The 27,356-nt window shown below is 37.2% G+C and overlaps 1 protein-coding gene across 3 annotated transcripts in view; it reads right to left on the reverse strand.

Annotated features, from left to right (window-relative positions):
• The window catches only part of TDRD9 (tudor domain containing 9), an 87,149-nt gene that overhangs the window by 12,922 nt on the left and 46,871 nt on the right, over positions 1 to 27,356 (reverse strand). For 2 of the 3 annotated variants that reach the window (XM_069783330.1, XM_069783328.1), the window contains exons 9-27: positions 27,161 to 27,219; positions 22,766 to 22,820; positions 22,534 to 22,618; positions 21,791 to 21,848; positions 21,066 to 21,170; positions 18,544 to 18,641; positions 18,027 to 18,158; positions 17,168 to 17,330; positions 17,020 to 17,083; positions 16,461 to 16,524; positions 13,823 to 13,867; positions 12,835 to 12,888; positions 10,602 to 10,718; positions 9,582 to 9,689; positions 7,624 to 7,724; positions 6,717 to 6,890; positions 5,337 to 5,448; positions 3,691 to 3,903; positions 1,832 to 1,921 (exon numbers count right to left, since the gene is read on the reverse strand). In XM_069783330.1, coding sequence (XP_069639431.1) covers positions 1,832 to 1,921; positions 3,691 to 3,903; positions 5,337 to 5,448; positions 6,717 to 6,890; positions 7,624 to 7,724; positions 9,582 to 9,689; positions 10,602 to 10,718; positions 12,835 to 12,888; positions 13,823 to 13,867; positions 16,461 to 16,524; positions 17,020 to 17,083; positions 17,168 to 17,330; positions 18,027 to 18,158; positions 18,544 to 18,641; positions 21,066 to 21,170; positions 21,791 to 21,848; positions 22,534 to 22,618; positions 22,766 to 22,820; positions 27,161 to 27,219 — 1,897 coding nt within the window. The remainder of the gene's footprint in view (positions 1 to 1,831; positions 1,922 to 3,690; positions 3,904 to 5,336; positions 5,449 to 6,716; positions 6,891 to 7,623; positions 7,725 to 9,581; positions 9,690 to 10,601; positions 10,719 to 12,834; positions 12,889 to 13,822; positions 13,868 to 16,460; positions 16,525 to 17,019; positions 17,084 to 17,167; positions 17,331 to 18,026; positions 18,159 to 18,543; positions 18,642 to 21,065; positions 21,171 to 21,790; positions 21,849 to 22,533; positions 22,619 to 22,765; positions 22,821 to 27,160; positions 27,220 to 27,356) is intronic. The other variant, XM_069783329.1, reaches the window with a different exon arrangement.

The following is a 27,356-nucleotide window of genomic DNA, read 5'->3' on the forward strand; positions in this document are numbered from 1 at the left end:
ACCCTGTCACAATCTAATACTAAGAAAAGATAAATAAAATAGAACTATACTTCTGCTGGTTCATTTCTCATTTTCATCATTAAACAATTCAGAGAATAAAGTTAGTATTATACACCTATTTTGATTAACTTAAAAATACCTGAATGAGGACTGAAAAGCTGAACTTCACTTGAAAGTCTAGTTATTTTATTTGTAAATATAGCTCAAGAGAATTATTCTTCTAAAAACTAGCTATAAAGTCCCTCAGATTTGTGTTACAGGTCACTATTAATTTATCAAGAGAGTCCTCTCTGAAAAGATACAAGTAAAGCTATGTCCTGGTTTCAGCTGGGATGTAGTTAGCCGTCTTCCTAGTAGCTGGTACAGTGCTGTGTTTTGAGTTCAGTATGTGAAGAATGTTGATAACACTGATGTTTTCAGTTGTTGCTCAGTAGTGTTTAGACTACAGTCAAGGATTTTTCAGCTTCTCATGCCCAGCCAGGGCACCTGACCCAAACTGGCCAACAGTGTATTCCATACCATGGGACATCCCATCTAGTTTAGGAACTGGGAAGGGGGGGGGGAGGGATTCGCCGCTCGGGGACTGGCTGGGTGTCGGTCGGCGGGTGGTGAGCAATTGCCCTGCGCATCATTTGTACATTTCAATCCTTTTATTACTACTGTTGTCATTTTATTAGTGTTATCATTATCATTATTAGTCTCTTCTTTTCTGTTCTATTAAATCGTTCTTATCTCAACCCAGGAGTTTTACTTCTTTTCCTGATTTTCTCCCCCATCCCACTGGATGGGGGGGGAGTGAGTGAGCGGCTGCGTGGTGCTTAGTTGCTGGCTGGGGTTACACCACGACAAGCTAGTAGTTCAAACAGCAGCAAAGCAGCACAAAGGAAAACAGTGACTTCTAGCTTTGCAAAATTTCTATCAGGTTATCTCCTATGTATTTGTCCTGTAACTAATAGTGCAGCAGAGCAGGAGCTTTGATGGAGCAAAAGTACTCCGCACAGTAACTGTATGCAAGATACTTGCCACTGCAGAGCTGTGCCATGCAGACAAGAGATAGCATGCTGCCACTTATCTGTAAGCAGGAGCAGCTTCCAGAGAACAATAGATTAAATAGTCATTGATAGTTTCTCCTCTCTGGGCTGTTTTCTAGGCTGTATAAGCCTCTGTCATTTGCTCAGAGATTCTTTAGAATAAAACAAAGCTGACCTACTACTCAGCCTGTTACTCCTGAGCTTTACATATAAGCAGACAATAGAAGAACCTTCTCCTTCTAGGGAGAAGTTCTACTTCTCCTAGAACTGATGGACAGCAAAGAAACTGATAACCAAAAGCAACAAGCAGCAAAAGGCAGCTGTTAGAGCAATTTCCTCTCTCCTTCCACTGTTCCTGTGATTACATGTGGGAGATAGATCCCACTATGTTGTCCCCAAAGAAACAGGACTTGTTCAAACATTCAGTTAAAAAAAATGAATACAAGCACAGTTTTTTACGTCCAGTCAGGCAGCAATTTCAGGCTTTTTTTTTTTTTTTTTTTTTTTCTTTTTTCCTCTCTAGCAAGTGCCCCTGAAAACAAAAGGCTGGGTAACATTTCTCTACAATTAAATACAATACAATTCAGTTATGTACAAGAATTACTGCTCTGTGCACACGTGCCTGTGGAAAACATTCATCCACCTATTGGTGAAGGTGATTTGTAGGTGCTCCCATTAGCAAAATACCTGTCACTTCATTATTATTATTCTGAAAAGCATTATGATTTGAAATACACTTCTGTTTGCCAGACCAGGCATAAAAATGTCTATTAAGCAGCAGCAAATAGCATCATCCCTACCTGGAAAGGAAGCTCTCGAAGACAGCCTGGAATCTCTTTTAATTTCTTTAAAGGCACTTTTGATCTGTTGCCATAATCCACAAAAAAAACCTGGAAAAAGAATCAAGAGTATCTGCAGAGATTCCACAACATTAAAAGTGCTACTTTTAGTGGCAAGGAAGGTGACAACCTAAGCTTAATAATTACAGTACCACACAATCTTATCAAGTGAAAAGGAAGCAAATTCAGAGTCTGGAAAACATGCAAATGAAGTCACATCAAAAATAATAGGTCAAATTTTATCATGTCTATTAGTTTATTCCTTGGCTTAAACATCCACAGGTAATGCAAATAATCTGCTAAATCTAGAAAAGGCAAATTTCTCTGAAAGGCTTTAATTCTCTCTCCACAATTAAATCTGTATAACCTTACTTCTTAACAGTGAGTGATACTACCTAATAACTGCTTTTAGATAAGCAAATGCTAACATTGATCCAGTGACTGTTTATAAATGCAAAAGAGGAAGTGATGAGATTAGCACTGTTACTGACTAGTTTTCCATTACTTTAAACAGTGGACAATGTTCAGTATTAACTCTATAGTGGTGACACCCAGCTATGTTGATGAATCAAGAAATTCAAAGGAGGAATGGGCTGTGCAAAGGCCAATCTTACAAAAATAAAAAAAAATCTGTCCTTAACTGCTGGAAAGAAAAGTATTGGCCTGAAAAATGAATATCAATCTTGAACAGTGGCACTAATTTCCATTACTGATCTCAGTACGAAAAGCCAAAACATTCTGATGAATTTGCTGATGATACAGAACTCGGCAACATAAACACTGATACAAGAAAAGACCCCATTGGATGGACCCGAGAACTCAACAGGAATGGGGAAAACCAAATGGTATCAAGTAAAAGATTATACCCTTTGGAATTTTTAACAATTTCTGCTATAAACACTACATTATTATTCATAAATTCTAATTAGTTGGACATTACCAAGGAGATGGAACTGAGTATAGGATGACAAGAGGTGGCTCACGCAAAAAAGCTATGAAAAGGCAAATGTGGCATGTGCCACATTAAATATTTTTGAATGCAGAGGAGAAACACTGTGTTGGAAGAGGAACACTAGCATCACTGCATAAGCAAAGGCAGACCTGTAAGTACGGGAGCATGCATAATTCTGCTTCAGAAAACTTAGGTCAAAACAAAATAGAGAAGTGAGATGGAGACCAGGTGAACAGAAAGTCAATGTAGTACGTGAGATGAGAAAGTGTGCAGCTTGCTTCAGATAGCAAAACAAAGTCCAGGTAGAAAAAGAAAGACAAGAAACTGGAGGAGAGGGGAAAGAGAAAGAAAAGAAGAACACCTATGTAAACCAGGGAAAGAAACACTAGCAGAAGAACAAGCTTAGATGAATTGGCCATGAATGACTGGAAACTGCCAGTACAGTGGGGGCAAGAAACTTACTTTTCAGATGGCTCTCAATATATTTATGAAGAGGAAGTGATGGGGCTGCTGCCAGCAATACAGCAGTGGACTCTGATCTAGGCATTCCTTACCATGTTTTCTAAGTTACTGGAGGTTTTCATCTTTATTTTGCTTCGCTCTGCTTCAGCACACAAGACACTATTGTAACAGCAACAGTGTCTCAATTTAATACTAAAATATTCCCGTGTTCTGGAAAAAAATTAATTCACCTATTCTGGCAACATTCCATTAAGATTTTATTTTAGTTCCAGTTCTACAGATTTCTTTACTGGAACATTTATAATTACCATGAACATAGCGCTTTGTAAAATAAAAAAGCATAGCTCCAAGATTGTTAACCCAATTACATCCTACCAATTCAGTATGACATAACATATTACTGTACCTCGGCAAAATCTCCACAAACATAAAGAATACGAGCTCTATAGTATTCTCTGTTTTCCGCATGAGTGAATGGTGCCAGACAAACCAACCCTGGATGTGGAGACACTGGCAAATCCATCAGGTTCTGGTAGTTAATTTCAGCAGTCAGAGCCTGGAGTACAGTCCTATTTTTTTCATCTATTCTGTAACCCCAGAAGTGTCCAACTTCTACTATCTGAAAGTATAAAAATTAGACAAATCAGGTTTCATATTATTCTTCTACATCAAACACAAAGCACATCTGAGCAAAATACATGAAAAGCACTCCTACTCCTGACATACCCAATGGTCTCATACTGCAATAATGCAGTGAAGTATTCCCCTCTTGTAATGAGATATTAAAATGTTTATTTGCTGTGCAACTGCAATACACTTTTCATCTAAACAGACCCTGATATAAGCATTACTAAAATACAGAAAGTTAAGAAAAGACTGCTTCCATTTTTCTAAACCAAATCAACATACAGAAAATATAAGGTATACAGTTGATGAGACAGATACATACAGATCTGGTGCACTTTTGTTATTAGTGAAAGAATACCAATTAGCTACATCTATCAGCAAATTAGCATTGTTACTGTTACAATTAGCCATCTTTTAGGAAACTGAAAAGAACACACCACTGTTTAAATCACACTGAATAAAATAAATAATCTTTACGAATGGTTTACTGAACTCATATACCATTTCTGATCCTATATCGAATGCTTGTGATAAAAAAAGGAATCTATATTTACAATACATACGATCATTAAAGCTGATGTATTAAACGGAAGTAGCATAGATAGCGCTAAATGATTGGAATGTATCTGATCAAATCCATGAACATTTTTGATACAAGAGACTTAGCTGAATAAAATGAAGAAAATATTCTATTCTGCACTTGCAAAACATGTCACTACTATCAAAAGCTGGTTTAATACTTCAGCCTGTAATTTCCACTAGCTCAGTGATTTGGATTTTTTTTATTATTTTTATTATTTCAGCAGCATATATATTGCTTGCTATGACTCAATTTGTTGAGACGATAGTTAACACTATTAATTTATTAATAATAAATTAAAATTTTAAAATTCTCAGCTTCAGAATTCAGAAACATTTATATATACATGTAATTTTCCCCTAACACACTGTCTTTTATGCATGCAATATTTTTACAAATGAGCATGCAGTACTGTTAATTCATCTCATTTCTCACATCTATAGTTTCTGAAGAAAACTGCCAGTTAATAATAACCAGGTAAATAGCCCAAATACCTACTTATTCTTATTTCTGTAGTGTACACAAGTATTTTACCTCTCCCGTTAATCCTCTTTATATTTATGCCTACTTCCAGCTAACATTTACTGCCAGCAAATCCCACCAATTTTGTCAAGTGCACATAAATTTCAATGTTTGAAATTTATTTGGACATGCAAGTACTGTTTAACAAAGAATTACTAAAATTAGACCAAGAATATTCTCCATACCTTTTACGGATACCTCTGTGCTAAAAACATTATTGGTACCCATTCTTTTCATTTAAGCTTGTCAGATATTCATCTCTGCAAAGTTATCTAGATACTAATTATTGGATATGACCTGCTTCAGATGCAGGACATCCTTACCTCTGTTATCTTGATGGACAGAACATGATTTGGGATCATCTTTGACTGTTGTAAAGTACCAAATGAGATTTCCACAGGCTCCACTGTCTGCTTCTGACAGTCCACATTTACTCTAAAAAAAGTATACGGAATAAAGATGCTAAATACTTCACTCACAAATGAAAACTCAAGAGTTCAATTTTTTTGCTTTCATTTGCTTCCCAAGGCGTCCCCATAGGGTGCATTTATGTATTTAATGACTTTTATATAGAAATATATGAATTCAATTAGAACATAAAATGACCATGCAGGACCAAAATACTATAGAGAAACTGTTTGAATTCCATTATAACCAAGCACAGGAAGATACATACAAAGACATTTATTACAAATCCAAAGAATTAACGTTAAATAGTGAGGCTCTTTGCTATGGCATACCTTCTAAGCTTATTTTTTAAAAACAAATTGAGCACACTACAGCACAAATTAAAATTCAGCTTTTTTTTTTTAAAATGTATAATATTCCTTTTACTTGACAAAAGTTAAGAACTCTAAAATTAGGCTTTCCGCCTAGGAGACTTCTTTCTTGAGTCCCTCAAGAATTAGTTTTCACAAAGATTTTAAGTGCTGTTTGGGGCACAGTGAACCTGCTAAAATGTGTATTAAAAAACAAGTATAATCAACTGGAAGTGAAATATTCACCTGCACTTTAACCTTTCCAGTTCATTCTTGCCTTCCTATTTTAGATTTCTTACTTTAAAATATTAAAATGGCTGCAGACCAATGAGGAGCTAGGCAGATTACCATTTTAGCAAGTTGCTTGTATGACCTGAAGCTGAGAGTCACAAACAGCATGTAACAACAATGAAACCCACATGCCAGATTTTTCTAGCAAACACAGGTGCAGACCAAAGAGACTCACTACATTGCATTCCTCACCAGTATTTTCTATTATGCCTCTCCACCTTATGTTGTCACATTACCCCCCAGTTTCTGCTGTTATACTCCTCCTCCCTCCCTTTCTCATGTCCCCACATACTATTCCTTATTTCAGTTCTAGCAATCCCTACATTGTCTCTAGCATGAACAGAAATTACTGTGTACATCCATATTCCCATATACCAAAGGCAAATGGACTAGAACCTCAAAAAAAAAAAAAAAAAAGACAGTGTATACTTGGAGTTTTCTTAAACAGTAAAACACCTTTAGCTATAAAGAAATATTTAAGACAGACAATCATGGTATTTCTAGTCCTGCAAAAACATTCTGCTTTTACAAAGTTTATACATTTTTTTTTTGAACCTAACATGTCTTGGTGACACTTCCAAGGAAATTCCCACTGAACCCAGCAAACCTCATTTCTCTGCGAAGAAACCCATTTTCCATATACAATACAATTACCTTAGAGATTTCACACTTGCAGCTGTCACACCTTGCAATTGCTTTTCAATATCATCTGGAAAATGAACGTTCAGCAAAAGAGGAATTTTCAGCTGTGACATCTTGACTGATAGGTACACTGCAGGAAGAATCTTAAAGCCCTCCATTGGGTTACGGGAAAACTCCACAAAAGCCCTGTCCAAAAAAACACCAAGTAAAATGGCAATAAATACTTGACAAGGAATCAAAACCCAACCAAAAAAAAAAAGTCACAAAAGCCATCATTTCTTCTCCCTGTGTCTATCTTAGCAGGCCAGCAAACAGAAAAAGTAGGTTCCTCACAGGTTTTGCCTCCTGCTCCTATGCACCTTAAAAATTGTAATTGTCATGATGGTTATAAGAAAACTTTCTAACATTCTCAAAATCACATACCAAATTTACTGAGCATATTTAATACAAATAGAAAGGATGTGAAAATACATGTGAAAAAGAAAATAATTAAAGACTGGAAAAGGAATAAAAGGGCTACATGAATTCAACTTTGGACAGCTGTAGTAAAGTTAACCAGACGATTAACTAAAACAGCCAGTCACATGCATTTTGTACAAAGCCATCTGATTGTATGAATGAGCTAAATTCAGTATACAAGTTAGAAATAAATACAGATCAGCTGCAGTTAACGTCAACTGTTAGACAACAGAAAAGACAAAACAGAAGGCAGTCTCTAACTCAGCTAGTTTATCTCATGTTATTCCAACCAATGCATATCAAACTTCAAAATCACCTTATACATTAAAAATAAATTACTGATTCCAAGGAGATGAGAAGAAATAAACTCATTTTGTAAGTGCACCACCGACAAAGAAACAGATTACTAGATTCATAATTGAGAACATGAGAAAGGATACTTAAAATATTTTATACTTACTTTGATCCATCATAGGCAATAGATTTTACCTGCCCACACTGTCTAAACAGTGACTGCAACTGTTTATGGTATAGATATCCATAGGGAGGAATATTCTTCAGCTGTTATGAAAAAGAAGTTAAATGTGGATACATTCAATTATTTTAATAATGCATTATTAAGTTCAACTAAGCAGTTAGCATCCTCCTTCACTTCAGCTGCAATAGCGATATACAATCTGAACCCCAACAAATTCCAAAAATGCTATATACTATATTAAATTAAAAAAAAAAATCTCAAAAGACAATAAAATTAAGAGTTTTGGTGCTAATGCTGCCCTACTGCCTCAAACCAGTACATAAATGTTTTTTTTTGCTAACTATACATGAAGCAGCTTCATTTATAATTATATAGATTTCTTTGATAATTTTTCTTAGAAGCTGTCTAGTATACCTCTTTTTGCTTGTAACAGAAAAGCAATGGATTGCTATGCTTCCTTGTCCACCATTGGGAACTACATCCTAGGCAGTATGCATAGCCTGGGAAACAGAAGGAGCTACAGCCCTGCCTGTCCTGGCAGAACTACCACGTATTGAGTTACTGAGGTATGGTGGGACAGCTTGCACAACTGGAGAGCACTTATGGATGGATACATGCTTCTTAGGGATGACAAACAAAGAGCAATCTCCTGGTCTTCCCTCTTTGGAGGAGTAGCTCAAATGTAAGGTGCTCTTACATGGAGCAGACAATGGGACAACCCAGCTCTTGTGGGTCAGGGTAAGAGAAGAGTTCAGTAAGGGTACACTGAGGTTGGAATTTGTAAAAGACCATCAGTCAGGATGAAGCAGATAATCTTTAGGCAACTTGCAGAGGTCTCCACAGACCCTGCATCTGAGAGGGAGACAATAAGCTCCCTGATAACCTGCTAGCAGGGCAGCACACATGCTCCTAGATTTCTGAAAGGTGTTGAAAGTAACTTCTTAACACAGGTCATGAGCCAAACAGTGCTCTTCTGGATCTGCTATTAGCAAACAATGTAGAACTTGTTATGGAAGTGATAATCAACAGCATCCCAGCCCAGAGCAGCCAGGAAAGAGGGAAGCTCAAGATCCTGAGGAGAATGAGGAAAACAAATAGCAGAATACACATCCTGAAGTCTAAGACAGCACCATTTGGTTTATTCAGGGAACTGGTAGGTGGGGTCCCATAGGAAGCTGCAGAATCTCCATCCTCAGAGCTTTTTCCAAAATCAAGTGGATGAACACCTAAGCAACATGGTCTGAATTCACTGTTAATCCTGCTTTGACCATATCACCAGACTAGATGACATCATAAGGTCTCTTCCAAACTGAATTATTAAATGATTTTATTGTTCTTTCTGGATTTTAATCCTAAAACCACTACAAATTGATGAAGTTACTGGAGTTGGAACACCTTTTCAAAGGCATTCCGTTAAGAATAACATTCTAGTTAAATATACTGGATTGTATAAAGTTAAAGTATAGTGGATTCTATAGATGGTATATAGTTAAGTATAATGGATTACGACTTTAACATGTATGACCAAGCCAACAAAATAGTCATGCATTTCACAACTTCCGTGAGATAAACTAGCTAGAAAACTAACTCTACAAACCAACAGAATAGCTTTCTCCTGCTCATTAAAAAGTACCCTTGATAGTCCTGTTGTGTTTTTCAAATCTTTTATTAGTTTTATGAAAGTTGTTTGCCTGTGCAAGACTAACAAATCAATGCATAGAGGCAGTTCTCAGTTTAGGAATTCCTAAAATTGCCCACCCACACAATGTTTCTTATATTAAAAGAAAGCAAGACAGGAAAGAACACAACTTACCAAGTGAGGATTAGAGTAGATAATTACTTCTGTCCTTGCCCAAGACAGAACAAAACTTGACAATACCACCCAAACACTATATATTTCTATTACTTGATTTGTTAAGTCATTCACCCTCTTAACATACCATTACAGTGGTTTTTGGATCTTTGCCAGCAAGGTGTCTCACAGCAATTTCTTCATCACATTTTCCAAAAGTAAAGTAGTTTGGATAGAAAGCACCAGCTATTACAACCTGAAATCAAGAAAGTATTTTGTAAAATGCAGCAGATTACAGTCAGTTTCTTGACAAGAGATACACTAGCAACACAAAGAGATACCAACAGATCTTCATATGAAGATTTTTTTCTTGTCTCCTTCCAGGAATTATGTAATTATGTAGTAAACATTAACTCATGCAAATCCTTAAAAACATACTTTCATGAAAAAAGTTCAGCTTCTGGAACAATTTTACATCATTTTAATATTTTTGTATGCAGACTTGCTCTAAGAAAACTATATTTGTTAGCCCTGATTTCAAGAGCAGCCTCAATTTTACATAAATTTACATAAAATAGCTACATGAAAGTTGTTCAGTTTTCATGTTACATCTTACACTATTTAACAATTCAGCTCTGAAAAGTTTACTGCTTACACAGTTAAACCAGTTGCCACTGAAACAATAAATAGATCTGTGAAAATAAAAATCACTACTAATCAGTCCAAATAAGACAAGAAATTTAACTGGAAATTTGACAACTTACAACAGCTGAAAGACATCTATAATTCCCCCCACTCTCAATAACTAACCAAGCCAGCGGTGGTCCAAATAGAGCACTCAGAACTAGGGCAAACATAGTTTTCAAAACTGTTAGTTCTTGATACGCAGTTTAATTCATCTCAGTATGACTTGGTTTTATTTTGATGAACTGTGAGAAGTGAAGGGACAGCCAGAGGACCAATCTAGTCTGAATTCTGAACCTTTAAAAGTAACATTATTTGTCCTAAATTGTCAAAAAGAATTACTTTTTTTTAATCTGTAATCTCAAAACCTACAGGGATTTTTGAAACACTGGTGTAATACTAGTTCATCAGTACTAGTATATAAAAATCCAGTTATAAATTTTGTAAATAATTGGTCTCTCCTGAAAAGTCAACAAAGCATTACCTGCAAAATGAAGCGCTGTTTGTATACACGTTCCTGATCCATAGCAGATGGTTGAGCATTAACACACATGTTAAATGCTCTGACTCGCTTTTCCAAGTTGTGAAATAACCGTGCCACCTGAAATTTGAACTCTAAGTTACATATTAAACAGATCAAAACTGTCCGCAAATTAAAATAAAATCTATTAGTAAAAGTCTAAATCAGTGGGCAAACTCCCTTTCCTTTTTAGGCGACTAGTATGCACTTCACCTAATATACTGCTTAGCATCTCTACTTCGGAAAATAATTTCAGTACTGTGACTTAAACAGTTTTCTTGACATCTCTTTATAAAGTAGAACTTCGTAGTCACAAAGCATATTATGCATATGTGATATAGAACAAAATTAGAAAAAGAACTGAAATAACCTTTTACAAGACGATATACTGATTTGCCATTTAAATTTTGGGTTTGTATCTTAAAAGGTAAAAAACATGCTAACAACAACCTGGACTTCTGCACCTAACTGTACCAGTGACCACACATGCTGCACACTCAGTTCAGCAGGCAACCGTGATGACTAAGTGAGACCAAAGTTATGCCCTACAGCAGAACATGGTCTGTTAAGCTTTCAATCCTAAGCGTTTCCAAGAAGCTTCCATAAGCAGCCACCGGTCCTCCAACCACACAGTGAATGCCTTTGCTGTCCCAACTGATTCTGGAACAAATGTAGAAAAGTACGGTCTGCTTAGCTGCTTCCTATCTACATTCTCCTTTCTGCTGCTGGCAGTTTTAGGATTGTAAAACTCCTGTTATTTTCCTCATAGGACAACTACCGTAATCAGAAACCAGCCTGTGTTGCTGCCTCAGTTCTGCAAATCCACTTCCACAGAGGGAATTATAAAATTAGTATCTGAATGTGTGGCAAATAAAAAGAAAACCAAATCTTTGTAATAAATATTAGTGTAGGTGTCCATTCTAAACCCCTTAACCATTATGTCTTGCACAATGTCTTCTTGGGTTATCTGAAACTGGGCCAAGAGAACACCAATACCCAGGAGGCTAATATGTAAGACTGATACTTCAGTTCTCCAGCTTTACACAATTTGCTTTTATCTTTTTTAACTTGTTATCAGCTATATAAGCTAAAAAACTATTGACAATTCTTATCCAGATGGTTGCTTACTATGAAAACCTTTCTTTTCCCCTATGCATTTTGAACACAGGCCCTACATTGCTCATGCCAAACATATGACCCGCTGGAGTAATGGGCATGGCCACGCTTTGCCAATCACAGTTATTGATGAGTTTTACTTATTTCCCCTCTCAACATACCACATTAAGCTTGAAGCTCTTTGTGATGCAGAGTTTTCATTTATTGCTGCAGTAATGTTAGCAACAAAGCCCCACAAATTTTCAAGTCCAGTCCTCATTATATAACTGCATTTGCTTAAAATTATCCTAACTATAAAACAAAAGTTACTTAACAACAGACAGCAGTCACACCACAACCAGTGTATCTGAGGGACCTACGGAATTAGCAAGTAATACTGGAGGTCTCAAAAAAATGTTAACAGTTAATAATTTAACACCACTTTGTTTATCCTAACAAAAGGAAAATTCCTTTCGTCTAAAAAGCTAGCAGTCTGACTGTTTCCAACCCCCACTTCTGAGCTAAAATAATACTGGATATGCCACTCCTACAGGCTCCACCAAGGGCCATCTCTCTATAGCTCAATTGTGGCTGTTAAGCTACTTAAAGAGTCCATCTTTCCCAGGCATGGGTACTTGGCTTTATTAACATATAAATGATTATCTGAAGTCCATTCTTCACAAGAGTGCATACCTGGCTTTGTTAACATTACAATGATTTTCCTCACTTCATTCCTTTCTTTGAAAGGGTTTATAAATGGGGTCTCTAGAACTACTTGAGAGAAAAGAGAGGAGCAGAGGGGGAAAATGCTGCCCAAATCTTTGCTGACTATGACCATAGGCAATAACACTTCTGTCTGATCTGTCTTAAATTGTACTTGGAGCCCCAATATTTTCCAACAACTTTAATGGTACTATCTCTCCTCCCCCAAAGAAACAAAACCTAAAAAGTCAGTTTACTTAAAGAAAATATCTGTGTATATATATATATATATAGATAAATACATAATAATACAGTAGGCTTATCCAAGATCTTAACATTTGCAGAAAATAAGGAAAATTAAATCCTTCTCTTGTAAAAATTATTATCCATTTCATCTTACCTCTCTGACCTTCTTGATATGGATACAATTTGATCGACCCCACTCAAGCTCTTCCTGGAAAAGAAAGTGAAAAGTGTAAACGCAAAAATTATTAGAAACTTGTTTCTTCTACTGCTAGTAAGCTCTCTCTCATATTCGTCTGTGTAGACAGAAATAATAGTTATATATAGTGATGGAATAATTTGATCTCATTTCACAGCATTCTTTGCATCCATATCGATCGAGTATTTTGACACATATGAAAATATAAGACAATTACATATTTGGCTAACAAACTATACTTTGGTTACCACCAGTGCAGCTGTTGGCCATCTAAATTTTTCATATAAACCCACAAATCGAACTCCTCTGTGTTGCTACTACAGAATCTACTTTAAGATGGACACTTCTTCCAAAAAAACAGAACTTCTTTATCTGGATGCATAACTTCATCAGACATATTCTGGCCATCTTTTGCTACTCATTATAACTCAGTGTATGTTACGAACTGGTGTCCATAAAGCATATTATGCTCTGAAAGAGGCAGAGAAATAAAAAAGTTTTATCTTATACACATAAAAGAAAGACTGGAGGCAATTATATGCATACCACTGTTCTTTGTGATTGACGCAAAAAATCGTCCATCTTTCAGGGTTTGGGGGGGGGGGATTTGTGTGGGTTTTTAAAGAAAATAAAAAAGACACCTATGCATATTAAAAATATTTCTTTCAACTATAGGTCAATTTCCCTTCTCAGCTTGGATTTCAAACCCTCTGGCCACTGTTGATCCATCTGTGAAAGGGACTACAGAAGGGATTGCCTTCAAATAGTCAGCACTGGATTCAGAGACTCATGTTTTCTCAAAGACTATGCTTCTATTTACTTATGAAAAATTGTAACTATTATAAAGAAGGATTGCTAGCAAAAAATCCTTACTAAGAATATAAAATACTCCAGCACTGAAGTCACCGAACTCATAAAGAAAAGAAGAAATAAAAGTTTAACTAACCTTGGGATGTCTCAGCTCCCCTTTTTGTCTGCAGGCCTGCCATGCCTAAGAAAGAAATGGTATAGTATTCAGGCACAAACTGTAGTGCTTTAGTAATAATTATTACAAATGTTAATGTGACATTTAAAACTATTAAGTTTTTTCCATACCTATACTGAAGATAATTTTTTAACACCGATTTAAAAACCACAAATGCCCTTGGGCTAAAACAGACTACTAATATTTAAGCACAAAAAAGTACAAGGAAATGTGAATCGCAGTAATTAAGGTTGGAGGAGACTTATTCAGACCAATTGTTCCAACATCCCAGAAGCAGGGCCAACTTAGATCAGGTTTTTGAGGATCTTGTCTATAAAACCCTGAGTAACCTTGACTGACCTCATGGCTGAACCTGCTCTCAGCAGGAGACTGGACTACAGACCCCCTGAGGTCCTTTCCAGCCTTAACTATTTCATAATTCTAGTCTAATATGATGCTCGCCTGGTTGGTTCCTAAGCAGATATAAATACTTCTCACTCTTATGAATAATCTTACTCTGTTTTGTTAAGGGTGGGCAAGAACTCTGGGTCTTCCTTTGCTTGTATGTGAGCACACAAAGTGGTGTAGCTGCAAAATGTAATTCTAAGAATGCATTACTGGAGGGCTGAAAGTGTTTCAGGGTTATAAATGTTGTACCATGACATGCTAAAGAACAATTGCTGTAGGAAGATAACTATTCTGCCTGCAAGTCAGCTTAGAGGTTATGGCATGCAATGCCGCACCTACAGATTGAAAAGGTAAACGCTATTGGATGAACTGTAATTACACATACTGCCTCAAACTTGCCATCAACTCCTGCAACTACATTGGAAACACAGCATTTAGATCAGTGAATTTCTGGGTTTTGGCACATTCCAAAAGCAGACTGAGCATATTATGTTCCAAGGCTTTAAAGGAGTAAGTCCTGATTTGTGTTGGGAGAGGTACAATAGCCACCCAATAATACAGCAACATACAACAGGCTATCCACCTAGTTTTCTGAGAGGAGATGGACCAAGTATTAAAGCACATGCAGACATTCATAAATAAATATAACAACTTGGATGCTTTGATTTGATGCTCCAATAGAGCAGGCTACTTTCAGAACCTTTCCCTTCTCTTTGTTTTGGGACAAAAGTAAGTGAACTGACTGATTCAGATACAGTTCTGACACAGATGCCTCCCAGAAAACAGGGCTAGAAGAGAAATTAACATACCCGGAATATTAATGAAAACAATTTCATTATTAGGCAGCAAATCTATGACAGATGCCTGCAGAATCATTTTCTTCTAGTTTGATAGCAAGCCACCTCATAATACAATTTTCCAACTTACTGTGGACACTGACTATTAGCATAGTTGAATAGCCAGACTGCACTTCCCTACCTTGATTGAGGCTGATGGACTGATTTTAAATAATGCTTTTGACATCCACCACTTCCATACCCAAGCCTTATATAATATGTCAGAAAAATTAACTCCACTTATTTGACATTATTTTTTCTTTTAAAAACTCTCACTTCTTTAAATAGTATCACTTAAACCAGGCTGATTAGCCTTTACTTCCCTGGATTCTCCTCTTTCTACTACCAAAGCTTTTGACCTTTTGCAATTCAATGAAAGCTTTTCATAAGCAAGGGCTTAAAAAAAGCCATGCTAACAATTGACAGAACTTCAGTGTACCCTGGAAGAAATCTAACCTGAACCAGTGAGTCTGAAAACAAGTTCTTTCCCTGCTCTCTTCTGATACTCAGCCATTCAAAACAAAGCTTTCATATCACTCACATATACAGATACTGTACTTGAAGCTCTGTTTGAATGTTTGTGTTTATTCTACAGGACAACATACTGGCTTATAGGATATCACCTTCAGATTAACAGGACACAAGGAAAATACAGTATACAACAGGATAAGGGGAATTCAGAAAAGATGATGCTTGAACCTCAGGATCAGTGGGTACATGTGGCATACTTGCCTATGTGTGCTTCAAAAATTCTGACACCAGAGTACAGAAAAGCCAGCTTTCACCAAAGTGAAAAAAAGGCCAACAGAAACAAAATGGAATAAATTATATCTGCAGCTGAAGATTTTGGAGTCTCCAGAATATTACAGAGCATGTCAGACCATCCGCAATGTAAAACGTTGGATTTTAAATAGTAAGTTCCTCTAGCAGAAGTCTTTCCTATGCTGTACCAGCTCCATTTGTACTACTGGGATTGACCTCTGTCCATGGTACTGTGCTACCAAACACCCAAGCGTACAGAAAAAATCACCTTTGGACAGAATAAAGTATTACAAAGTCAAAGCTATGAAGCCTGGAGAAAGGACACCAATCTCTGTACTAGAATTTACCAGTCCAAACTGCCCTCAGTTAAAAGGCAGCTAACAATATCACTGTGTCTCTGGCATTTTATTTTTTGTTATTACAATAAAAACCATCAGAACTAACAGTGTTATACAGTAGTACACAGCCTTCAAGAAGTACCATTAAGTAGCTAGGAGTAACGTAAAGTTTTTAAAAACTTCAAAGCACAACTGCTGCACTGATCCTACAAAGGTGAGGAGCTCCATCTTGGTCTATAGGATTTCACTGGAAAATAAGCCGGAAAAAAGATTTACCTTAAATGCATTCACAATTGCAATACAGTCACTCTTACTATTCCCAGCAAAAAACAGTTTGTTCCTGGCAACACAAACAAAAAGAATTATGAACAATATTTTTTTTCAAACATTGATTGTATTATACAGCTCAGAATCCTACACTACTAACACTTTCCAGGACTTTTAATAAACAATGTCAATACGTTTATTGTAATTATTTGTTCTTATTCACATCTCCTTGCTTAAGGTAAACTGTGTGGGCAGGATAATAAAAAAAATAATCCTTCCAATTTTAAAAAGAACATTTTAATAGACACTGCCACATGTTCACATCAGAAAGGCAAAGCTGAACAATCAGGTCTTGTACTCAGAAAAGGATGAATTAGCTCTGTGATACTAATTAGTTCACATAGAAGTAGTTTTCAGTATCTCAGCTGCCATGGAAAAGCTGCTTTTTGCACTGCTTGGCATTTTGACAGAAAATTAGACTCATGACATGGAAAATTATATTTACTGCTCAACTTAGCCCTCTGCCCCCAAATGTAGACAGGAAGTTGTAAAACATCTAGGGTAATACCTGTATCCATCAACATGCTGCTTGAAAGGTACTGCAAAAAAATTCTGCAAAGAGAGTGCTGCAGCTGCAACAAAAAACAAATCAAAATGAAAACTTGCAAATCACTTGTTTTTAGAGAAGTGTTCTCACATGTTCTTTTTTCAGTTACCTATAATAAGGCATTCTTCTAAGCACCCGAAGACATGCCCAAGGACTATCAATTTTCCAAGATGCAAATCCACTGGCAACTGTGCCAATACCCTTCCTAAGAAAGTCAGCTCACCATCATGTGGGTCATCTTCTGTTTGCACACCAGTTGTAAGTGCTCCCAGCTAAAAAAATTAAAATGTATTCACTTGTAGGAGTTGACAAAGTAAATATAAGATGAGTTTGTAAGAAAACAAGACAAGAAGCAAGCAATTATCTCAAAGCAACATTAATTAGTATCAAAACTGTAATTAAGTTCTTAAATCAATTTTAAAAGCCTAGTATTTTGAAACCAAAGCTTCTACTACTTATACTGGATATAAAAGCAAGCTACAAATGATACAAATATGATTTCTTATGCATTTTGGAAAAGAAAAAGTTTAATGCAATGAGTGTTCTACTCCATATCAACTTTATAATTGAAAAGCAAAATCACCAACTTCCTTGTACAGGTCAGAAGGGGGATCTTCAGGCTGACCCCCTATACATAATAAGGTGTAAGAGGGTGATTTTGCTACTTATCAATAAACAATCTCACAGAGTTTAAGTTCTCTTACTTGTCTTCTGTTCTTTCTCACCACAGATGCCAGTTCATAAACTGTATCATTACTCCCCAATAAAATTATAATCCTGTTTTAATGAAGTAACTGCAGAAATTATGCGAAATGAACGGTAACCAAATGAGTCAAATGTGAGAAAAGATTCTCTAGACAGTTCCTACTTCAGGTTCCAATTAAGGCTACTACTACCTTAAACACCAAGAAAAATGCTTCTACAGTACATTTTTATTATCTTTATTTTAACATTAAAATAACGCATACCTCTTTCAGTTGAAATATGGTACGTTCAATGTCACCTACATCAGGTGGAGAAAGAGCTGTTGCCAGCAAGGCTTTTGGTCCCCCCATATCAAGCTTTTTTATTTTTAAGACTGTAGTTCCCAATGGACAACGCTGAAGGGAAGACAATGTTATTGTTACTTGCCCTCCATGGGAAGTGTGACAAAGTGTTTTATGAAAAAAAAGTTCAAGTTTACAATTTAGTAAAACCTGAAATTAATTTTGTGTAACCAAGGATATTTTTCTTTCGAACAGATTGTGTATTTCTAATCCACGTCCACTTTACTGCCATAATGCATCTCCTATGAAGAAAACTATGTGGAATGGTCTTTGTCAATTATTTGTCAACTTGGATTCTATTCAGTGTTGTGGTTATTAGTAACTATTCAAATCGTACACTGTCTTCAGGAAAAGTAAAGCAAAACTACTTTTTATTATCTCTGCTATGACCACATGCATTACAAAAAAAAAAATCTTAATGTTCCCCAAAAAGTCTTACCAGCATCTCAGGTACTGACTCCTCTGGAATAAAGTCTGTCCAGAAGTCCTTATGTACAAGCCTATAACAATACCCTTTGGAAACACGTCCAGCACGACCTTCACATAAAAGAACAAATCACCAATTTGTAAACTGCCCAAGTTTCAGGCTTTTCAAAACCCACCCATCTACAAGCCTTCTGGGCAGCTGAGCAGCTCATGACAGCTGATGCCACAAACTGACCAGTGTTTTGCTCTTGCAGCAGACAGGCCCAGTGGAGACATTCTCTCTGTCCTTTCCTACATAAGGATCAGATGGAATAATTTTGCTTTCATAGTAGCAGTGATTAACAAGAGAGTTTAAGTATTTCACTCAAATACTTCTTTCACATAATTGCCCTCAAATCAGCATCCATCTTTCTCAGTTGAAAAGACATGAGAAATCCTGCACTAAAATACACTTCCTCAAAACCAGGAAAAGGCAAGTCCTACCAAATCTAAATTTAATATAGATAAATACATCAATGCAAGTTTTAGAATACCCCCAAACTGACGATTCTATACGCAGAGTAAATACGTTTTGTGTTTGTTTCCTTACATGAGTATATTCAGATTTCCTATTTGACTCCATAGCTAGCAAAAACCTTCTGCATAAACAACTTAAGATACCATGATGAACAGCAAAACATCTTTATGATCTACTATTTATAGAAAACACTGATTCAGAAAGTCTGTCTTCACAAATCCAAACACCCATTCACTTCAACAAACTAAAGGGTACTCCACTCAGTGGGTTACTCCGCTGGACAGTTAGGCAATATTTTTAAGTCACATGCATAACAAGTCCAGGTCTGCTATACAAAATGCTGCTTCTACTGGTTGTATATTGGCTGGTATTGGATTTGCATGGCAAGGTTTTGGTAGCAGGGTGGCAACAGGCGTGGCTTCTGTGAGAAGCTGCTAGGAGCTTCCCCTATGTCCGACAGAGCCAAGGCCAGATGGCTCCAAGACAGACCCACTGCTGGCCAAGGCTGAGCCCATCACATACAGTGGTAGAGCCCCTGGGATAACAGATTTAAGAGAGGGAAAAAAATTGCTGCACAACAGCAGCCGGAAGAGAGAACATGTGAGAGCAACAACCCTTCACCCAGGTCAGTGAAGAAGGAGGGGAGGAGGTGCTCCAGGTGCTGGAGCAGATTCCCCTGCAGCCCGTGGGGAAGACCATGGTGAGGCAGGCTGTCCCCCTGCAGTCCAGGGAGGTCCACGGGGGAGCAGATCTCCACCTGCAGCGCAGGGAGGACCCCACGCCAGAGCAGGGGGATGTCTGAGGGAGGCTGTGACCCCATGGGAAGCCCGCGATGGGGCAGGGTCCTGGCAGGACCTGTGGCCCCGTGGGGGACCCATGCTGGAGCAGTCTGTTCCTGAAGAACTGCAGCCTGTAGGCAGGGCCCATGTTGGAGAAGTTCATGGAGGACTGTCTCCCATGGGAGGGACTCCACACTGGAGCAGGGGAAGAGTGTGAGGAGTCCTCCCCCTGAAGAGGAAGGAGCAGCAGAGACAATTGTGATGAACTGATCGCAACCCCCATTCCCTGTCCCCCAAGCCGCTCAGGGGGAGGAGGCAGGGAACTGGAGAGTGAAGCTGTGCCTGGGAAGAAGGGAGGGATGGGGGGGGAAAGTGTTTTAACATTTGGTTTTATTTCTCATTGCCCTACTCTGACTTGATTGGCAATAAATTAATTTGCCCAAGTTGAGTCTGTTTTGACTGTGACAGTAATTGGTTGAGTGATCTCTCCCTGTCCTTAACTCGACCCATGAGCCTTTTGTTGTCGTATTTCTCCCCCTGTCCAGTTGAGGAGGGAGGAGTGATAGAGCAGCTTCGGGGAGCACCTGGTGTCCAGCCAAGGTCAACCCACCACAAGCTGTAATTGTGAAGTCCTCATAATATTTAAAAATGAGGATATTTTTATATCTAAAGATGTCACTGTTTGCTTAGTACTCTTTTCGAGTGAAACTAAAAGATATTGATATTTAAGTGTACTGTCTTACTAGAAAAGCTGATATGAAATCTTATTTAACCTTGTGCTACAAACACTGGTCTACACTAGAGACACTGCTGTGGATATTTCATCTGATTTAAGAGTAACAAACAGATATGAAAGTTTCTTTTACTGCTGAAACTCACAAGTAGTTAATAAGTACCTAGCAGTACCTATCTCCCTTTTTTAAAAATGGCCCATGATTAAAAAAATGACTATTAAATAACAAAGAATCCTCATAAGCTTTATGGTCCATGAATTTTACTATTTTTCAATAAAATACAAACCATTTCTCTGGAAAAATACTTGAACAAAATAAAACATTCAGGCATAGTTGTTTAATCACATTTTAATATCCCGACATGGTAAGGAATTATGGTTTTATATAAACTATTCATGGCAAAAATAATCCATGTTTTTTGCTGTTAATGAAATGAAAAGCAACATAGAATTCTCCACAAGAGTTAGCTTCTAAAATTCTTTTCTATTACCTACTGTCATCTTACCTCTTCTTTGATGACAGTTTGTTTTAGACGCCCAGCAAAGTCTCAAACTTTGGTAATTAGTTTCCTCATCACAAACCAAAGTTTTAGTTAAACAGAAATCTATCACTGTAATTAAGGAGGAAAAAAAAGTTAGTATTATTATGAAACAATTTATCCTCATGGTAGTAGAAAAAACAATGGTTGATTTTCTGTTACAAGAGAAGTTTCAATTATTTGAAAACAGATCACGAGAACACTACAAACAACCAGACCAAGTTACTCTGAACATTAACAGAACTGCAGATAGATTTTAACATAAATTTGATAAACAGTCAGTGCAGATGACAAGCATTAAAAGGCAATAATTTCTGGATTTAGACATTCTGTATCAGAATTTGCATAATCTGATGCAATTATTATAAAATATAGTCAGAATGTGAATAAAGAGCTTAAGGTACTTGTGACATGAGGTCTCATTCTGCTTGTTACTGTATTTAAAATTATTTCCGCCCCCCTCCAGTAAAGATTAAAACCAACACCCCACTCAGTAGCTCTATTATTTGTTCATATGTTTAGATTTAAAATTGTTCCCTGTTGTGAAAGAAAGAATTCAACAACTGTCAAAATCAAACTCCAACAGCAATGCTTTGTGAAACGGTGACATGTTGTGGAGATTTAGGCTAGCATAAGTAAGGAAAACATTACAAATACAATGTATACACAATTACAAGATTTAGATGACTTACCATACTTAACATCAGGAACTGTTACAGAGCTCTCAGCTATGTTTGTAGATAAAATAACCTGAGTTTTGAAGCAAAAAATGAGCAATGAATGCATGAAGCAAAAATTACTTGCATTAATGTTTCTACATGAAAAATCCAACTTGCTGTGAAGACATATAAATGTAATGGCAACACAGTATTTCTGCTCTGCATATTATGAAAAGCAATACAACACAAGAAAACTTGTATTTTCTTGTCCTAAGATCAGAAAAGTATAATAAAGTAGTATAGCATTTGACAATATAGGGGAAGAAGGGAAATATTTCCTTATGTCTGTCATAACAAAACATCACACTGTTAGCAGTGATACAGGAAACCAAGATACTAGCCAAAATGTGGGTTGTAAAGCAGGCGAGATCCCCATACTGGGGGACTACTTTGCTATGCAGTGCCACCAGCAGCATGCCACTGTCATGCAGACTCAAGAATCAACATGCACAAACTATTCTGAAGGACAAAAAGTGTGTCATGCAATAATTTAAGGATACCTTCCTGTTACTTCTCTTGAGGTCTAAACGCTAGTTAAAGCAACAGCTTGGTAAGAAAAGCAATCAGTTTACATCTCGAAAAAAAACAAAACTGCTTTGCCCACACAAAATGGTTTCAGTTGGCACAGCTAATGTTAATTTATATACATTATTATTTGCTATTATTACTCTAGCAAAAGGTTTCACACACTTAAAGCAATTTTCAACAATATTTACTTTTCTGTAGCCAGGAACTGGAGCCAAAAATACATTACTTTGTTCCTCTAACGTCACACATGAGTGAAGTGGGTACACTTGCCACCTAAAGAAAATATATTAGTGAAATATTTACCGATGCAAGAATACAAAAATTAATTACACCTCTGTGCTAAATCATATTATGTGCTTAGAACTCATACAGCTGAAGGATTCAAGTTTAATTAACTGAAACAAATGTGGTCTAACTTACCTTTTGTTACACATATTTGAGAGACATGAGTGCATGTAGCTTATTTCACTCAAACCTAGGGAAAAATAACCAAGAGTTTGTTTTCTTTTTAGTGATCACTAACAATTCTAAAAACCAATTCTCACGTCTACTTAAATTCTTAATTGACTTTCATTATTACCTCTTTTTCACCATATAATAAAACAGCAGAAGAGTTGAACAGTAACTGTAATAATGAATCACTGAAACAGAGTCAATTTTTCAAGGGTCATTTTGCATAATTTTACACTTACTAAAGTGGCAATATCAGATATAAAGGCCACCTATCAGTGTCCCATTATTAGCCCTCCCATTATTAGCCCCATATCAGCCCTTACAACTAACAGCGCTCACCAGATCCTGAATGTGTGGTTTAGGACAAATTTGGGTATTTCAGCCAAAAGAAGCTGTTTCCAAGAGCAGGGCCAAGGAGGGAAAAAAAAGAAAAAAAAAGCTATTTCTACCTTAGCCATCTTAACTTTGGCAGTTCCAGTGCCCATTCTCTGGGGCATGGATTTCATGTCTGCCAGGGGAAATCTTACAATTAAGGGATTTTTGCTGTCTTCCTGAATAACTCCACAGGCATAAACCTGAGAAGCCTAGTTTACTATTTATTGACACTTCAATTCCAAAAGCCCCATCTTCAAAAATCTGTCCAACACTGGGTTTTCCTGGATGGGTATTAAAAACGAAATTAATCTGTAACTGCAGTACAGGATTGCTGCAATTTTCAGTGAGGCTAAATGCAGTTTGAGCACGTGGATGTGAAAGTTCTTGCATTCTTTAGATGACTTCAGAAGTAAGAAGGAAGGAAGACAAATGCCAGTGGAAGAAGAGAAATATTTTCAGGGAAGATAAGAGAGAAGAGTAACTTAAATCAGGAAAGAGAGGAAAGAAGGATATGTTATGGGCTGGAAATCATGATTGAGTTAAGCAAGGAAAAAAAGGCCAGAAAGCAAGAAACTGGGGAAGGAAAGAAGAAATAGATTCAACAAGAAACCAATATGGTGGTAATGCAAGGCTGGCTGGGAAAAGAAATTGCAGGAGAAAATGGAGATTAGTCAACTACTGGAGTTAGAAAGACTGAAGCTGGAAAATGAGGGGAAGTGGCTACAGGTAAGGGAGATAAAAGAAGTCAGAGTTGGGGGGAGAACAGGTGAGTTGAAGGAAGAAAAAAAAAGTGGGGGGGAGGCAATCAGAAGGAAATTTAAAAGTTTCAGACGTGTCCTTTGTGTGAGGCTACCAGAGGGGAAAGCAATGTCATTACAACCTAAAAAAAGACAGGCAGGAAGCTTAATTTACATCACAGCTCAAATGAGGTAAGAGTGCTTGAGAATGCAAATAACTGGCCATATAACAAACTAAAGACTAGCACAATAATAAAGCAATTAAAGCTCTGAGCAAAACACCTTCAGCACTGTAGAGGAAAACATGCAGACTGGGAAATATAAAAATAGTACCACTTTTTAAGATTATTACAATATAGAAATAATGCATCTGTTCATGAACTAGAGTATGTAATTGAAGATACAGAGAAAACACAAGAACACCATGGTATGGTTTGTTTGGACACAGCCTGCCAGACATACTCGATCCCACTAGGTACTGCTCCACTATCTAGCTGTCTAATGCTTCCTACTTGCCATTCTGTCTGGTTGCATATCTGAGTAAGACATCAAGTCTTGAATCCAATTTATGTTTAAAAACAATTAAAAGAAGCTTGATCCATGATTGGTAGAAGCAGACTCTGCATAACCAATATTAATAGTAATTATTAATCAGTCTAGTAATTACTGACTAGACACAGCAGGCAGTGTCAGCTGCCCAGTTCTGGAAGTGACAAGGGTTGATCATGACACCTACAGAACAAAAGGCTGCCACCAGGAGAGACCAATCTTGGAATTAAACAGTAACTAGTAACAAAACCTGTTTGGCAAACATACCAGGACAGCAAGCAGAGCCAGGCATGGAGAAGTGCAAAAGAAAATACAAAACAGACAAAGAGCTTGACATGAGTAGAACAGATAAAAGCTTAGGACAGCAACAGCAGAACGAAAACCCTAAGGCTTTAAGCTATGCAATTCCTGCCATCAGCAAGCCCATGCGAAGCACAGAGAAATCAGGCCATCCCTGTCTTCTACAACCTCCTGAAGAGGATGATAATCTAATGTTGCTTTCATTTAGCCCATCAGCTAGTCTGGCAGAAGCAAGTCATATACTTGAAAGTGTAGCTTAGTGATGGTCCAGTCAACACAGTCTGACCTCTTTCCCAATCTATTCTTTAAAAAGTCTGAAGAACTATACATCAACATACATGCTCAAGAAACATCAAAGTTGCCACGTCAAGCACTCAAATAAAAAAAATGCCAGGATTAAGACTGGTTGTGCAAACTTAATGCAGCCCACTAGGAACATATTTATACATATATGTTAAAAAAATCACTACACAGTTTAACATGGCACTTTGTATCACCTACTACCTAGGGACGGACTAGCTCTGGAATCAAATGAGAACTGAGTACTGAAGGATATTTATCTGTAAAGAATCAGACTCGGTAACATACAAAAAATTAAGCACTGAACAAGACAGGCAATTACAACAGGAAGGGAAAACATGGCATCCTCCTCAAGACAGCTGCAGCTGCTCTACAGAAGTGGATTCTGCCCCATCACTGAGTTCCACCAAGACAGTGGGCAAAAATCACTTAACAATACTCCCCAGCACGGCACTACTCTTTCTGGCTGCTGATGCCTACTCAGCTTGAAATGTCAATGGGAGTGTTATTTTGAATGTACAGAATGCTGTGTAATTGTAAGCACTCAAAAAATCTAGGCATCTCAAATCAGTGCCCTAAATGTGGAGGTTATTTTTACCCAAATCTCTGTCTCAGCTGCCCTCTTGTAAACTGAAAGCTCTCCTCCCCTTTTCTCCATTTCTGTATACAGACTATTTGTGAAGAAAATTTCAAGAGGTATTTGCTAATTCTGTGTTCAAGATCAGTCTTGAGTACCCAGTTACAAAACAGGCCAAGGTCAAACACCAAACAACAACAATAAAAAACAAACCTGAGTACCAACTCATTCAGAAAGCACAGGTTTTCATGAATTTACCAGATGTATTTTAACAACAAGTTTCATTTTATCAGTTGCAGTTATAAGCCAGGAAGGATAGCAGCACAGTAAAAAAACCACCTCAAAGTGAAAGATAAAAAAGATCTGGGAATTGAAAGTGCTGAAGAGTAATTTCAGCCTGAAACGAAGACTCAGAAGGCCTGAGGAAGTCTGAAAGCACACCAGACAACCACCAACACGAGAGGCCAGAGGCAAGAGTGATGGTCTCCCTACTTCATTAATGGCAAACTGGAATGGGTCCTACATTGACATGATGAAGTAATTCCTTCTACCCATTGATTTTATAGAAAGTGTAACTCCAAAAAAGGCCACTCGAATGCCTTTTAGCTGGTGGGGAGCACCCTCCACTAAAAGCTACTCTGCAAGTGCACTGTATTTTTGTGCTGGTGTGCTGTGTTTCCAGCCCTAGTGCTAAGCTCAATGCAGCAGGGAAATGACATTCATAAAGATTTTACAGAGAGTTAGAAAGTCCTGGTAGTGACAGACCTCTGTGCCCAAGGAAACAGCTGCTCCTGACTCCAAGGTGACTCTCCACTAGAACGTAACCAAGTCTTTTCAAAGTTTTCAACGAGCAAACATTCATGTCCATGAAGAACACCTGAAACCACCAGGTAACAGGTTTGCGATGCTCAGGAAACCTAGTCTGCAGCGTAGTTACACAACACTTAGTGTATGCTTTTGTTTTGGCTGTCATTCTTACTTGAACCTCTCAGCTAGATGTTAGAGGCAGTGTAAGATAACTTAGGTTTACTGTTTAAAGACAACTAAAACTATATATAACCAGTTCTTTGACCTTTAATTGCTATGTCATCGTGCATGCTTTTGAGCATTCCTAGTACACCAACCAATGTACATGGAAAGGAAAAGGTGAATTATAGCTTTTACAACAAGAATCTAAATAAAGACTACACTACATGCCGATAAGAAAATATCCTTAAAAGAATCCTAGGAACTTCATACAATATTTAATAACTAATCTAAAAGACTGAGCAAATGAATTTCTGTGGATTAACTGTAGAATTAATTGTACTACTGTAATTCCATTTCTAAAAAGTACAAAGTCTTAATCTGCAACTCACAGCTCTTCCAATTATTGCCATATTTAAATAGGTTTGCAAGAAAAACACCGAAATAGACCAATCAACCACAGTTAAATGTGTCTAACAAATCCCTGGAGGAAGTGCCAGAAGAAAGCTCATTAGATGACAAATAAGGAAGAAGAAAGTTATTAAGATATATACTCACCTGGTAAAAATACCAGCACACTTCCACGTTCTGATGTAACACTCAAGTTTCTCTTCTCCCTAAGAATGTGCAGTTTCATTAGTTTTACAGCCTCAGTCTACTTTATTGCCTCAAGTTGTTTTATTCTGAAAGAACAAGCAGAACTGCATACTTTTTGTCACATGTATTATTTAAACTTCATGAAGAAATGGAATTC

The sequence above is a fragment of the Haliaeetus albicilla genome, chromosome 5 (genome assembly GCF_947461875.1).
Source record: "Haliaeetus albicilla chromosome 5, bHalAlb1.1, whole genome shotgun sequence".
NCBI lineage: Eukaryota > Metazoa > Chordata > Aves > Accipitriformes > Accipitridae > Haliaeetus > Haliaeetus albicilla.